General features: G+C 49.1%; 2 protein-coding genes across 7 annotated transcripts in view; both read right to left on the bottom strand.

Annotated features, from left to right (window-relative positions):
- Positions 1–15: 15 nt before the first annotated feature.
- CDK3 (cyclin dependent kinase 3) lies at positions 16–4,567 on the bottom strand. 2 transcript variants are annotated; one of them, XM_036837386.1, is made up of 8 exons: positions 4,467–4,567; positions 3,433–3,563; positions 3,003–3,080; positions 2,803–2,923; positions 2,539–2,709; positions 2,355–2,456; positions 1,883–2,086; positions 16–730 (listed from the first exon to the last, which is right to left on the bottom strand). In XM_036837386.1, the coding sequence occupies exons 2-8, from the start codon at positions 3,546–3,548 to the stop codon at positions 605–607; spliced, it is 918 nt and encodes a 305-aa protein (XP_036693281.1). In that variant the 5' UTR covers positions 3,549–3,563; positions 4,467–4,567; the 3' UTR covers positions 16–604. The 2 variants fall into 2 exon arrangements, with proteins under 2 accessions (XP_036693281.1, XP_036693280.1); XM_036837385.1 differs by lacking the exon at positions 4,467–4,567 and having other exon boundaries at positions 3,433–3,663.
- Positions 4,376–15,655, bottom strand: part of TEN1 (TEN1 subunit of CST complex) — a 19,202-nt gene continuing 7,922 nt past the window's right edge. For all 5 annotated transcript variants that reach the window (XM_036837392.1, XM_036837391.1, XM_036837389.1 and 2 more), the window contains 3 exons: positions 14,618–14,714; positions 10,727–10,884; positions 4,376–4,760 (listed from right to left, as the gene is read on the bottom strand). In XM_036837392.1, coding sequence (XP_036693287.1) covers positions 4,639–4,760; positions 10,727–10,884; positions 14,618–14,706 — 369 coding nt within the window. In that variant the 5' untranslated portion in view covers positions 14,707–14,714 and the 3' untranslated portion in view covers positions 4,376–4,638. The remainder of the gene's footprint in view (positions 4,761–10,726; positions 10,885–14,617; positions 14,715–15,655) is intronic.

Genomic DNA, 15,655 nt, shown 5'->3' with positions numbered 1-15,655 from the left:
AGAAACACTGGAAAACTCAGGAATGCATCAGTTTTATTTTCTGTTCTTAAAGCCAGAAGCAAACAAACGTTAAGCATATCCTAGATGACGAGACAACTACTTAGAACACCCGGCCTGCCCCAGGATCAGGAAAATGTCCTCTCTCCCTCACCCCGCTTCCTGTTTAACTTGGGACTCTTAACTGGAACTCAACTCTTCCCCCAAAACATTTTAAATCCAGAAGACCAGCCGGGAGAAACCCTTTCCCCCGGGGTCTGGCTCTGCAACTGAGGGCCAGGCAGCTGAAGGGCGCTAGGAGGGCCTTGCTGGCGGCCCGGGCAGGCTTCCTACTCTCCTCGGCACCTGCCATTCTGGTGCCAGGGGACCCAGCCTCTAACGGACCCCCTCGGGCATGGGGCTTCTGTGCCCCCATCTTGAAACGGCACCAGCAAACCCAACAAACAACACAGGAACTCGCTAACCTGCTGGCAGGACAAACCCAAACTCAGCCCTCTGACGGCTGATGCCAAATTGCTCTCTCCCCAGATGTGTCCTCTTTCTTGGGAAGTGAGTGGGGAGGCAGGGGGGCAGCAGCTGGAGAGAGGCTTTGAGGCCTCACACCTTCTCAGCGGCAGAAACCCTCCAACACACACTGGCGCGGGGCCGGGGAGGTCTCGGTGGACGAGAAGTACGGATGCGCAAGGGCGGCCTTGGCTGAGATGCGCCGGCTGGGGTCATACTGCAGGAGTTGCTGCGGAGGAAGGAGAAGGAGGAGAGAGAGTGGGCCCGGGTGTGGCCAGGGCCCCAAGCCCCAAAGCAGAGCTGCCTTCAAACCCAGAACGACACAAAGCCTGTACCTCCCAGCTTGCGAACCAGTTCTGGATACTCCCGGAATCTGGGGACAAAGACTTTGTTCTAGTCCAGCCCTGCTAAGTCACCCCCTGTCTCCTTCACGTTACTGAGGCTGAGTCAGTCTCCCCACTTCCTTAGGGAGCTTTCCAGGCTCCAGCCTAGTTCTAGTTGAGACAGACTTTTCTCTAGGTATCGGGATGAGGGAACCAAACCTGTCCAGGGAGCATGCTTGAGGGTGGGGCAGAAACACGAAAATCCCTCAACCTGGCCAGGCTGTGGAAGGACCCCCCTGCCTTAGAGTAGCCAGGATGGAGGGCTAGGAGGCTCCGTGGGAAGTCCACTCCATCCTCCTGGCATTGGGTTGGGAGACGCACACAGCCCTCTGGAAAGCTGGACACAGAGCCTGAAGATGAACTTCCTGCCCTGCCTTCCTCTGACCCAACACCAGACTAAAGAGAGAAACGTGCTCTGAGTCTTTGTGGGCAAGAATGGATAGCTCTGCCTGAGGCCCTCTGGGCAGCCTGGCCTGGGCCAGCCCAAGGGGTCAAGAGGGTACAACTGGAGGGGTGAGTGAGGACCGGGGCAGGGGCCGAGGCAGCGGGGAGCAGCCTGCTCTGAACAGCCTCGTGTGAAGAGTAACCGCTGTGGAAGGCACTGCGGGGGTACCGAGGCAGTGGGCGGTGTGGTCCCTGCCTGGCAACGCTTACAGCTTAGATGGGGTAATAATGTCCACGAGAAAAAATTACCAAAACACAAGGCAACTAAGAAAAAGGGCACATATCACAGCATAAAAACAAAGCTAACTAGAAAAGAGAAGTTTTAAAAGGGATGATGAACATTGGACCTATCGTGGGAGAGGCTTCCAGGTGGAGCAATCAATACACATGGGGACAAGCCACCTCTGTATAGGGGTCAGAAAAGAGACGAGCTGGGACTCAGGAGGAACCAGGGTTGCATAAGAGGCTGGATGACAAAGGGGACACTTCTAGCAAGAGCAGCAGCTGGCGCGAGGAGGTCTTTCTCAGCCTCCCTGCCGCCCACCTGTACCTACCATGAGCAGGTCCTTGCCCTCTGGCTCCAGGTGGGGCACGATCTCCTCCAGCCCCTTCCTGGTCCACTTGGGGAAACTGCCCTTATAGTCAGGCAGCTGGGTGACTCCTGGCCACATGGCTTCACTGGGTGTCCCCAGGGTCCGAAAGATACGAAAGAGTTGGTCAATCTCAGAGTCGCCAGGAAACAGGGCTTTGCGGGTCACCTGGAACGGGGAAGGGGAGAAGGTGTGGGGTCTACTCCCTTGTCATGCAGAATCCAATACCAGAAAAGAGGCCAGACCAGGGAGGCACCTCCAAGATATCTTTCCCAGGGCTGTGCTAAAAATCCTGGCCTTTTCTGGAAAAAGACCTTAGCCAGTCCCAAACACCCCTTAATCCACTTCTAATAGGATAATCAGAGCCCCTTCTACCCCCCACCCCAGAGGACCCTGCCTGTGGCCTCCCTGTGGCCATGTGTGGCCCTCTCTCTACCATCTCTGCGAAGATGCAACCAATGCTCCAGACATCCACAGCTGTCGAGTAGAATCTGCTTCCCAAGAGGATCTCGGGGGCACGATACCAGAGTGTCACCACCTGTGGGGACAAGAAAACAGCATCATTCAGGGTGGCTGGGTGCACGGGGGACATCCCTTCTCTCCCCTCTGTCCTGCGGTACCTCATGGGTGTAGGTGCGCAGGGGCACCCCGAAGGCCCGAGCCAGTCCAAAGTCAGCCAGCTTGATGGCCCCCAACTCACTGATGAGCAGATTCTGGGGCTTCAGGTCTCGGTGGATGACCCGATGTGAGTGGCAGAAGTTCACCCCCTGCAGCAGCTGGAAGAGGTAGCTCTGGAACAGCGAGCGTGAGAAAGAGCTGGCTGAGCGGAGGCGGGGCTGGCTGAGCGGGCGTTCGCTGGTTGCCCCCTGTCCTTCCCCCGGTACCTTGACTAAATGCAGGGGGAGCTCAGAGGCTGGGGTGGAGTCCATGTACTTCTTCAGGTCCTGGCTGAGGAACTCAAACACCAGGTAAAGCTTCTTCTCGCTGTGCACCACGTCCAGCAGCCTGGCCGGGCGACACCAGTCAGCATGCGGCTCCCAGCTGGGCTAGGAGAGGCCCACTTCCCCACTCCTTCCCGCCTCACCTGACGATGTTGGGATGTTTAAGCTCTTTGAGCAGGGAGATCTCCCTGATGGCGGTGCTTGGGACCCCCTCGGTCTCCCTGGAGAAGAGAGTGGTACAGCAGTGGAGGCAGGAGCTGAGCAGGCCCTTCTGCCGGGGGGCGGGGGGCAGGCGGGGAGTGTCACCTGTGTTGCTTATTCCCTAAGGATGCCCACCCCCCTCTCCCCAGCGATGGGGCTCTGTGCTCCTCGGCACACACCCGTCACCCCCAGCGGCCGGGGGCAAAGCCTGGTCGGGGTGAGGACGCGTGAGGGCTGCACCTCTGTGGCCCCCGTGTAACTGGGGAGCACTCGGAAAACGAGTGGAACACGAAACCCTGTGATGAGGGACGGATGGGTGGGCTGTGGGTCACCCCTGGACCAGGGGGTCTCAGAGGCCGTCCCAGCACTCACAAATCCAGCCTAATCTTCTTGAGGGCCACGAGCTGCCCGGTCTCCTTGTTCTTGGCCTTGTACACCACCCCATAGGTGCCCTCTCCTATCTTCTCCACCTTCTGAAACACATCCATGCCCGCAGAGCCGCCCTGGAAACAGAAAGCGCCTGGGGCGTTCGCCCCCATGCCCAGCACCCCTGCTGCCCCTCCAGCCTCCACGGCACAGCCTGCCCGGCCCCTGCCCAGGCCCCGCCCCGCCCTCCCCTCCCCTCACGCCCTCCCCTCTCCCCCCACCCTGGCTCCTGAGGCCTGTGGCCCCCAGGGCTCACCCTGCTCTGCCTGCCAGGCCGCCCAGGCCCAGGCCTGGATCCCACCGCCCGCCAAAGCCCCGGCCCCAGCCCCAGCCCATCCCCGGGAACCTGGTGTGGAGCAGGGCTGCCCCTCGCCCAGCCCAGGCCGGGCAGGAAGCCCCAGGCCCCAGGAAGCAGCTGCCCTGAGCTGCGCTACGGAGCGCAGGAGGGCCCAAACTTCTCCTGCCCCAGCCCCACCCCCTGCCCAGCCAGGCCTGGACGCCGGGGGCAGAAGGCTGCCCGGAGGGGCCGCCCAGGGGGGCCGGGGTCAACTCAGGGCAGAGGTCAGGGGTCAGGAAGGGCTTCTGAAGCCACAGTCCTGCCCTAAGGCCGCATGGCCACGGCGAGGTGCTGGGCCTGGCCTGTTTGGGGACGCTCGGCCTCCTGTGAGGGCAGAACCTTGGCAGGAGCAGCCCCCACTGTGTCCCGGGCCCCCCACCAGGTCCTGAGCGCCCCCAGCGCCCTCCCCTCAGGCCCCTAGCCCAGAATTCACCAGAAACCCTCCGCTCCCGCAGCCTCACTGCCGGGCCGGCTGCCTGCTCCGAGGCTCCCCCTGCTGGCCCCTCCCGGCGCTGCACCACGTGCACGCACTGCACCACGTGCACGCACTGCTCCGTCACACCACATGGCTTTATTCACGAGGACCTTCTGCAACCCTCCAGGACCCACACGGGGCCCAGCTCCCAGGGCCCCAGAGACCCGCCTCTGATCTCTAGGCTCCCATTTCTGGGGCAATCCCGATGAACAACCCCTCCCGTCTTCTCTCCAGGAAGTTCCTGCATCTTCTCGGCAGCAGCGCAGCTAGAGCGCGGGAGGGGGGGGGCGGGGGTCGGGGCGGGGTCGGGGGGGTTTGCCAGGAGCTGCCGTTTTGCTCTCTACTGGCTGCTGTCCCTCTCTCGCTGGTACAGCCTCTGCTTCCGGATGGCTTGTTCTAACAAGGGGAGATTCATTCCTTCCACACAAGTCAGCACCCGGGCCTTCACCACGCAGCCTCCATCTGAAAGACACAGACACCAAGGCACAGGCAGTGTCAGCAACACACCCTGCAGATGCATTCCAGCCGTTTCCCCTCGACTTGATCTCGGTCCTGGGTTTTGACAGAAGAGTCTGACAGGGCACAGGTGAGAAGGATGGTTTACAGGATGCTGACCATTTGTCTTCTTGGGCCTCAGAACTGCGGGCCCGCCATGCACTACAGGCACATGGCTGAAACTCAGGGGGCAGCCTGAAAATTCCATTCCTCCAGGGAGGAGGCCCAGAGAGATGTAGCCTCTACTTCCCTCTTTTGTCATCTTAACTCCTACCAGCTTCTCTGTAGCGCCCAAGTGCCCAGAGTTGAGGAGGGGGCCTCAATCACCACCCTAGTTCTCCATTTGTACCAAGGGAAGGGCCCCTTGGCTTCGTAGGGCTCACTGGCATTGGAAATTGGGGCAAAGAGAACCCCATATTTAATCAATCCAAGGGGAGAGTCTGGCCTTACAGGGGCAAGTCATCCCACCCTGGACAAGGGGCTGGGGGCGCTTCTAGCAGATGCTGTGGTGAGCTGATGGAAAGGTTTGTCAATGTTCAGGTGACACCAAATAGGAAGGACATCCGGGGTTTGCCCTAATAGGTTGTTTTTGGTTGTTGTTTTTTTTTTGCACTATGTTCTCTCTGCTCTCTGGGCACGTCAGTGAATACATTCAATGTTCTAGAACATTATGCTCTCCTCTTTTGATGCCGTTTTGAGATAGAGGCTCTCTCTGGTTAAAGTCTATGCCTAACTTTTCCTCTAGTCTAGGCCACTTTATTGATTTAACAGAGCCCGGGGGCAGAATCCAGAGAGTTGGACTGTGTAGATTCCAGGCTTCAACACAGAAAGATGAACTCATTTGAAACATGAGGTTGCCTGTGTGTCGTCAGCTTCTGTTGGCCCCAGCGCTGGACTGCAGGGGCTGCATGGCCTAGAGTGAGGTTGCGGGGGGGGGGGGCATGGGACAGTATGTGGATCTGTGGATGGGTGTAGACTGTTGATTCTCATCACTCAGGCCTCTTCAGGAATAGCTGGCTCATCTATACTGATCAATCAAACAGGATATTTGCCTAAACTTCATTTGGCACTGAAAGGCCTAGACCTTTTCTTGTGACACATGTGGCCCTAAATAGTTTTCACAGAGCAGCTGCATGTGTTCAGGATGACACAGGGAGAGCAAGGACAAAATCAGAGTGCTCTAATTCGCAGTTAAAAATCTCAAAATAGAAGCATAGGTCAAATGTTTCCAAACTTCCTGTATGAAGATTTTCTTAGTATTGGACTTAATTTCACAGAACTTTCCTTACAATAATAATGCCTGTCAGCTCTTTCCTCCCCTCAGCCTGGGGAAACCTTCTCTTCGAGATACAGATAGTGGAACATGTTTCTTCCTGTGAATGAAGAAAAGTTATTAAAAATGGAAGTGAATTTTACAAGTATGATTATCACAGGGACAAATTTGGCAATTCTGTTAGTCCATCTGCAAAAGGTCTGTGTAAATGGAATAAAAGAACGGCATTTGAAGAGTGCTGCAGGGGAGGAGAAAGGAGTTTATGAACCCAGAGTAATAGTCATTTAGGGGAATCTCTTCTTGCAAAGAAAAAGAACCTGCTGCAAAGGAGAAGGGCTGAGGGAATTCCCTGGTGGTCCAGTGGTTAGGACTCTGCGCTTTCAATGCCGAGGGTGTGGGTTCAATCCAGAATGCAGTGGGTTGAGGTGTGAGTCTGAGATAAGGAGGGGTGATATGGAGAACAGATCTTTTTTTTTTTTTTTTTTTTGAGAACAGATCTTCTTTTAGGAAGTTTGACTGTGGAGGGAGGAGGGTCACAGCTAGGTAGGGAAAGAGCTGAACTTGACATTATTGTTGCTATTATTTTAATACAGAAGAGGCTTGAGCGCTTTATATGCTGGGAGGGAAGAACCAGTGGTAACAGGTTAAGGATTCAGCTGAGAAAGCAAAGCCCCTGCAGGAAGGCAGGCATGCATCACAGCACAGGGGCTGCACCGCAGGCAGGAGGGACCCTCCTCTCTCCCAGACTGGAGGAAAGGGGCTACTGATGGGTGTGGATGCGTATACTTTTAGGAGAGGCTGCAGCTGTGGCCTCAATTTTACCTGGGATGTAGGAGGTGAGGTAATTTGCTGGAAGGGACGGGGAGGTGATGACGAAGGGGGTCCTGCGTGAACGCCTGAAATAGCTGTTGCGGGTCAGGGGGAGGGGGGACCAGCCAGGACATACGGAAGGAATTCTAGGCAGCGTGAAGGGCCCGGAAGAGATAAGAGACCTTGAAACCATTGTGCTAGGAATCCCTGGAGCTTTGTGAACTTTCTCCATCAACAGCTGGGTGGGACCTGAGAGGGTGGGGATTGGGGTTTAATCAGGGAGGAATGATGGGAGACGAGGGGTTGGAACTTCTGCCAGGAAAGTGGTTGAAATGATAGTGAGGTCAAGCTGGAGGGGAGAGAAGGTGGTCCCAATGGGTGACGAGGCAGAAAGATACTGAGGGTGGAACCTAGTTTCAGGCGGCAGAGGCCGGCGGGTCCGGGTACGTCAGGCAGCAGTGGGGTGGAGGTGGCAGAACTGGTCGCTGCAAAGGAGGAGCTGCCAGGATTTCCGCCCCACCTCTGGGTTCTGTGATGCGTGTGGGGCCTGGGAGCCTCCACGTGGGAGGGCGGGAGGGGAACTGCTGCCTGGGGGTAAAAGCCAGGTTTCAGGCAAGTCCCAGAGAAGGGGGCTTGAAGGTTCAAGAGGACACAAGGAAGGCCTGTGAGGGCAGGAAACAGTCAGGTGCACGGAAACCGGAACAGGTGGGATTTATGGCGAGAGCTCTGGGGCAGCTTCTTGCTGTAGGCGAGTAACCTTCAGCCTGGTATTCCATGCGGGCCCCTGGAGCAGAGCGGGGCCGAGGCTGTGTCCTCACATCTTAATCCCCGGACTGGACGCCCTCGGCCCTGCGGGGTGTCCCGGCCAGCTGCTGTTGGCACATGGCTGGCATTTCTTCTCTTTCGTGTGCAAACATTTCAGAAAGGTGACTTGAGGGGGCCTCTGGTCCATCCTCAGAACTGCCAACCTTGCCACGGGGCAGGCAACTGTGTGTGGTTGACCTTTGTGTCCCCACAGGACTTCAGACCTGGCCGGGGGCCAGACAGGCCACCGCAGGTTGGAGGTCAGCGACCACTGCCAAACTCAGCCCACACTCTGCCCTCCCTCTTCACCGTCGTCTTTCTTTCCTTGTGTCAGTCTCGAATGACGAGCATGTAGTCTCAGAAATTAGAAACTGAGGGGAAAAAATTTTTTTAAGAAAAAAAACCCCTACACATTGTGATGAAAATAATGATAAGTGGTAAACTAGCCACAGCCTAGGAAGAATCCTGCTGGGTCTGAGGCTTGACTATTGAGGTTCCATTTTTTTTGTTTTTTGGCAAGAACACATCAGAGCAGTACTGTCTGTGCTCTCCTGGTGCATCACACCAGAGGCACACGATCGATGGGTCCGATTTTTGTAATGTTTGATCACCTGAGCTACAGTGTTCCCGGCAAGCTTCCACCTAATGATCTGAGCGGCCAGTGATAACGATCGTTGCCTGGATTTATTATTTCTTCGGGGCTTTTAACACGGTGACTTTAGCATTTAATTGTTTCTCCTGCGGTTATTCACTGTGATTCTTCTCTAAAGAACGTTCCCTCCTCCAGCCCTTTGGTTTCCCTGAAATACATTCCTTTCAGAAAAAGGTAGGATAAACTCAAGGGAAGGAAGAGCAGGTTTAATGCAACCAGGTGGAAGCAATTAGCTAATTCCAGAACCAAGTTCTCCAATAAATAGCATTAGTAAAAGGAAAAAAGGAAGACAGAACTGTTATAGAGACTCGGGATATGTAACCCAAAGACAACGCATGGACTTTGTTTGCCTCCCGCTTTTAAACTAACTTTTTGTAAAAAGCCATTTTGGGGCCGAGGAGGGGAATGATCACAGACAAGGTATATACTAGAGTATATTAAGGAACAGCTACTCGTTTTGTTGGGCGTGATCGTGATGTTAGAGATAGACATTGAGGCATTTATGGGTAAATGAAATGATGTCAGATTTGCTCTAAAATACACCAGCAAAATAAGTAAGTAAATGCAGGCGATGATGACACAAGAGTGGAATGTGGATCACTGCTGAATCTGGGTGACAGGTACATGGAGGCTCATTCTACTTTTGTGCTTGTTTGATTTGAAAACATTAAATTTAAAAAGTTATATGGGTTGAATTTGTACTTTAAAGTTTTTTCCATTTTTCTTCCCACAAATAATTCTAAATGTCTTCTCCAGGTCCCGCCCTGGTCCTGGCCTGATGTCCCACCTTAGTATCAACCCCTCTCTGTATCTGCAATCAGACCTTTGAGTTACAGATACTGGGCAGTTGGCTCCTGAGAGCTCCCAGGACTCCCTGTAGGGGCCAGGAGTGCAGGAGGAAGTCTCAGGTGATGTGGGCTGCAGTCAAAGTGGAAATGATTTATTTAGTGGAATGAATGATTTATTCAAGGCCCTTTGTACCCATTTCCACCCCTCCTCCTGATACTTCTCTCAAATCAATTATGAAGGCAGGGACTCTGAGCTCAAAGGCTTAAGCCTGAATAAAGATTAACTTTTATTAAATCAAACGTAATTAAAGTAAAGCCCATTTACTTTTTTTCTAGTGCATTTCATCCAGAGTTAAAAACCACTGCAACTTTTAGAAAGTAAGTTGGGAGTGTAAATCAAGAAACATAAATGTTCATATCCTTTAATGTAGCAATTCCACTTTTAGGAAACTACCCTAAAGAAACAATCAGAAAATGGACAAAGATTGGTAATAGTTAAAGGCTATTAACTACAGCATTTTTAATATATATCTAGATAGATTGTTTAAACTGTTTTTTCCCTCTGGCTATAAAGCAATACATTTTCATTGTCAAATGCTAATAAAAGTATAAGGAATCCCACAGCCCCACCACCCAGAAATAATTATTATTAACGTTTTGGTAAATAATATTTCAAACTTTCATGTGTATAAAAAATGTCTATTTAACAAAAATGAGATCATATGATACATACTGTTTTGTAAACTGCTTTTTCTTAGTAAAATACTATGAACATCTTTTCATGTCAACTGATATAAATTTACAACACCATTTTTGATGGCTGTATAATATTCTCCTGGCTGAATATCTCATAGTTTCTTTAACCAATTAATGTACAGTGTACTTACAAGAGCAAAAAATGGAAACAATACAAATGTCTAATGCTTGTGTGAATTAGTGTACACATCTAATCTATAAAATATTATATAGCCATTAAATACTATATCTAGAAAAAATTTTTAAGACATGGGGGAATGCTTATGATATAATGTTAAATTAAAATAACCAGATACAACGTGTTATAGTTACATAAAGCATGTGAAGGAAAGTGGCACAGGGACAGCCAGAGAGGGAGGCAAAGAATACAAGTACCTAGGTTTTAAAGGGCAAGCTTCAACCCTTGATGCCATAGAGATTCTCCCAGGTTGCTTCTGTTCCTTCCCTTGTGTTTTATTTCTCTTACCCTGACTTCCTGGCCTGTTACTCCAGCCCCATCCTCTCTGAGCCTTAGTTTTCTCATCTATGAAATAGCCATAAGATGACTCATTAAGGGCTGGTGAGCAGATTCAAAAAGATTTAAGCAAACCTCCTAGTACCAGGCCTGGCATGTTGTAGGCCTTCAGAAATTAATGATTTCTCTCCCCTCTTTCTCACTTCCCTACGGCAGGTCCACCTCAAGCCCAATCACGTCTCTCTGCTATGAGGCCCTGTAATTCGTGGGCTGATTTGGAAGGAATGTTAACCCCAGTGAGGGACCCCTGCTGGGTCAGAAGCCAAGCCCAGGCACCCACAAGACTGCCCCACTCAGGACCCAGAGTGGAAAAGGGTGTGTGAAGCCAAGGCTCACCCTTCTGGTGCTCCAGCTCCCCAAGGACCATGTAGAGGGAGCCCACCTGGGCTTGGAACGGTTCCACCAACTTGGTACAGACGAGGATCGGGTGCTGGTCAGATCTGTGCTGAGCCATCAGGGTCACTCGGGACTTCGTCATGTCGTAGCTGTACAACCTGGAGGTCAGGTAAGTGTGATCATTTCCATCCATAGACAGAACCAACCCAAAGTTCAAAAGGTTCTGGGAGGCCAATACATCCATGGGAAAATGTTCAGCCTCACTCGGATCAGAGAAATTGAAGTGGCAGCAACAGAAAAGGTTAATTAGGTCTACATAACTGAGGTATAAATTACATGCATTAAAAGGGACCTGTTCAGTGACTGTTGACAAAAGTATACACTGTGTAACCAGCACCCCAATCAAGCTTCGGTACATTTCCATCACCCCCAAAAGTCCCCTTGTGCCCCTCTGAACTCAGTCTCCCCACCTCCCACCCCAGGCAACCACTGATCTGCTCTTGGTCTCCACAGGTGAGTTTTCCTACTCAAGCACCTCATGTAAATGGAATCCTAACAGCATGAATTCTTCTGTGTCTAGCCTCTTTCACTCAGCATAATGGTTTGGAGACCCATTTATGCTGTTGGGTAAATCAGCAGTTTGTTCCTTTTTATTGCTTGGTAGCACTCAGTTGAATGGATCAATAAATTACTATATCCTCACCAGCTGATTTGGTTTGCTTACAGACTTGTGCTGACATATGTTTTCATTTCTCATGGGGAAATACCCAAGTGGGATTTCTGGGTCATATGGTCAATCTGTCTGTTTAAAGGAAACTGCCCAATTGTTTTTCAAAGTGGTTGTGCCACTTTACTTTCCCCCCAGCAACATATGAGGGTTCTAGTCATTCCAAATCCTTGTCAGCACAGGCTACGGTCAGTCTTTTTAATTTTAGCCACTCTAGTGGGCATGAAATACCGTACCATTGTGGTTTTAATTTGCATTTCCCTAATGACACATGATGTTGAACAAATTTTCATGTGTTTATCTGCCCTCTGTATATCTTCCTTGGCAGTGTCTTGTTTAAATCTTTTACCCGTTTAAAAATTAAGTTCTTTGTCTTCTTATTGGGTTATATGAGCTCTTTGTTTATTCTAGGTACAAATCATTTGTTGAATATAGATAATATACACACACGTTCACTTATTTTCTACCAGTTCGTGGCTTGCCTTTTTTTTTTTTTTTTTTTTTTTTTTAAATGTCTATTTATTTATTTATGGCTGTGTTGGGTCTTCGTTTCTGTGCGAGGGCTTTCTCTAGTTGCGGCAAGTGGGGGCCACTCTTCATCGCGGTGCACGGGCCTCTCACCATCGCGGCCTCTCTTGTTGCAGAGCACAGGCTCCAGACGCGCAGGCTCAGTAGCTGTGGCTCACGGGCCTAGTCGCTCCGAGGCATGTGGGATCCTCCCAGACCAGGGCTCGAACCCGCATCCCCTGCATTGGCAGGCAGATTCTCAACCACTGCGCCACCAGGGAAGCCCGTGGCTTGCCTTTTAATCTTCTTAATGGTAGCTTTTGATGAGAAGCTTTTAATTTTGTTGAAGTCCAATTTATTCATTATTTTTCTTTTATGGTTTTTGTTTTGTTTTGTTTTGAATATTTATTTATTTATTTATTTGGCTGCACCGGGTCTTAGTTGCGGCCTGCAGGATCTAGTTCCCTGACCAGGGGTCGAACCTGGGCCCCCTGCATTGGGAGCTTGGAGTCTTACCCACTGAACCACCAGGGAAGTCCCTATGGTTTTTGTTTTCTGAGTCTAAGAAATCTTTGCCTATCTCAAGGTGTATATGAAGGTTTTCTCCTGTTTTCTTCTAAAGATTTTATAGTTTTAGCTTGTTCAGTTATGATCCAGTCAGAATGATTTTTTTTTTTTTTGGTATGCTGTGGGGTAGGGATCAAGGTGTTTTTTTACCCCCATAAAAATATCCAGTAGTTCCAGCACCATTTGTTGAGATGACTATACTTTCCCCACTCAATTAAATTGATGTCTTTGTTGAAAATCAATTGATTTTGGTTAAATAAATAGATGTGGTTAAATAAATTATGGTATGTCTATGCAATGAAATAAAATGGATCTATTTAAAGTGATGATATAGATTTACATATTTGGCATGGAACTAGGTCTACCATACACAGTTAAGTACGGTACAATATAGTAATATAATAGGATCTCATCTAGCTTAAAATATTTATACATGTATGTATATATATGTCTCCAAGATGGTCCCCAATGATTCTTATCTCCTGGCATCCACATCCCTGTGTAGTCCCTACCACCCTGACTAGCGTTGACCTGTGTAACCAATAAAACATTGCAGAGATGACCTAGAGTGATTTCTGAAGTTATGTCATTGACATTGTAGCTTTCTCTTTGCCCTCTCTGTTGAGTCACTCCTTCTGGGGAAAGCCAGCTGCCATGTTATCAAGACTCTCAAGCAGCCGTATAGAAAAATCCGTATTGAGGAAGGGAGCCTTCTTGACAACAGGCAGCACAAAATTGCCAAACATGTGAATGAGTCATCATAGAATCAGATCCTCCAGGTCCACGCCAGCCTTCAGATGCTGGCAGCCCTGGCTAACATCTCGACTGCAATCTTCAAAGTCAATCTGAGACAGAACCACCCAGCTAAGCCACTCCCACATTCCTGACACTAAGTATGAAAAAATAAGCATTTATTGTTATTTTAAGCCACTTAATTTTGGGGTGATTTGTTACACAGCAATATGTGACTAACACAGTATATATGTATATACACATATTGTGTATATACACACCCACCCACATATACACACAAACACACATGAAAAAGCATGTAATCACCAAAAGGTTAGTGGTGGGTGGTTGTCCAGACAGTGGAATTACAGGTGATTTTTACTTGCTTTCTTTACACCCTTACGGATTGTCTACATTTTTTACAATGAATATGTATTAATTTTTTAGCATTTAAAAATTATTAGGGACTTCCCTGATGGTGCAATGGTTAAGAATCCGCCTGCCAATGCAAGGAACACGGGCTTGATCCCCAGTCGGGAAGATCCCACATGCCGCGGAGCAACTAAGCCCCTGCGCCACAACTACTGAGCCTGTACTCTAGAGCCCGCGAGCCGCAACTACTGAAGCCGGCGAGCCACAACTACTGAAGCCCGCGTGCCTAGAGCCCGTGCTCCGCAACAAGAGAAGCCATTGCAATGAGAAGCCCACGCACCGCAACGAAGAGTAGCCCCCACTCGCCGCAACTAGACAAAGCCCGCACGCAGCAACGAAGACCCAATAAATAAATAAAAATAAATAAATATATTTTAAAAAACAAAAATAAAAATAATTAGATAAAATTATGACTATTTTAATTTTTAAAATAATTTTGAAAATATATAATAGATAATAATAAATAATTTAAAATGTAAAGATAAGTGATTTTTTAGTAATTAAAAATATGTACTTTAGGGGACTTCCCTGGTGGTGCAGTGGTTGGGAGTCTGCTGCAGAGTGGCTGGGCCCGTGCGCCACGGTTGCTGATCCTGGGAGCCCGCGGGCCACAGCTGCTGAGCCTGCGCGCCACAACTGCTGGGGCCCGCGTGCCTGGAGCCCGTGCTCCGAACGGGAGAGGCCACCGCAGTGAGGGGCCAGCGCACCGCAGCAAGGAGCGGCCCTGGCTCGACGCGGCTGGGGGGAGCCCGCGTACAGCGGCGAGGACCCAACGCGGCCAAAAATAAATAAATAAATAAATAAAATAAATTTATAAAAAATATATATATACTTTTAAAATAATTTTTAAAATATTATAATTTTTAAAAAAGACTATTTTAATTTTTTTTAAACATCCCCCCACCATGTGAAAAAAGCATTCTCACCTGCCGAACGTCCTCAGCGTGTCCCCGTCAGGAACTTGGCCGGCACTGACCTCCCAGGGGAAGTAATAGATCCCAGGCTCGGGCAGCATCTTTGCTCCTGTAACCAAATAGTTGAGATGGATTTTTGAAGATTCCTGACAAACCAAGCCAACCACAAGATGAATATTAACAGACACGAGACCAGCAACAACTGAAAAGGTAGTTCCAGGGGGTGGTGTTTTAAAATTTAAAAAGATTTTTTGATAGGTTTATGCATTCACATATTTAAAAAAAAAAAAACAACAATATACAAAAGATCTATGTGGAAACTGTATTATTCCCACTCTAATTCCCGTGCAGCCCATTCCCTCCCCAAGCCCCTAAACCTGGGATCGGTAAAAAGGCAGATAGTAATATATGACCTCTGTCACAACTACCAAACTCTGCCATTACAGTATGAAAACTCTCAAAGACAATAAATCACGAATGAGTGTACCTTATTTCCTTCAAACTTTATTTACAAAAACATGTCATGAGTTGTCTTGGCCTATGCTGATGTTTGCCAACCCCTGCCCTGAGGGGACCATTTCCATAAATTTTTATTTATCTTTTCATTATGCAAATAAGGACAAATATGAGTATATATTTATTTCCCTTCTATACTATAGTATACATACTGTTCTTTTTTTTTTTAATTTTTATTTATTTATTTATTTATGGCTGTGTTGGGTCTTCGTTTCTGTGGGAGGGCTTCTCTAGTTGCAGCAAGAGGGGGCCCCTCTTCATCGCGGTGCGCAGGGCCTCTCATTACATACTGTTCTTGATTTCTTTTTTCACTTAATATATTTTGACACTTTCATAGTTGTATATAAAGGGAGTCTTCACATTTTTTAAATAACTTTTTATTTTAGAATGGTTTTCATTTATTTTTTAAAGAAACCTGTAAAGATGGTACAGAGAATTCCTATAAACATCACACCCAGTTTTCCCTATAATTAACATCTTACGTTAGTATGACACATTTGTCACAATCAGCCCGTATCAATATGGTACTATTAA

The sequence above is a fragment of the Balaenoptera musculus genome, chromosome 20, assembly GCF_009873245.2.
Source record: "Balaenoptera musculus isolate JJ_BM4_2016_0621 chromosome 20, mBalMus1.pri.v3, whole genome shotgun sequence".
In the NCBI taxonomy this organism is placed as follows: Eukaryota; Metazoa; Chordata; class Mammalia; order Artiodactyla; family Balaenopteridae; genus Balaenoptera; species Balaenoptera musculus.
Note: the sequence above shows the minus strand (reverse complement) of the source record. Positions and strands in the feature narration are given on the sequence as shown.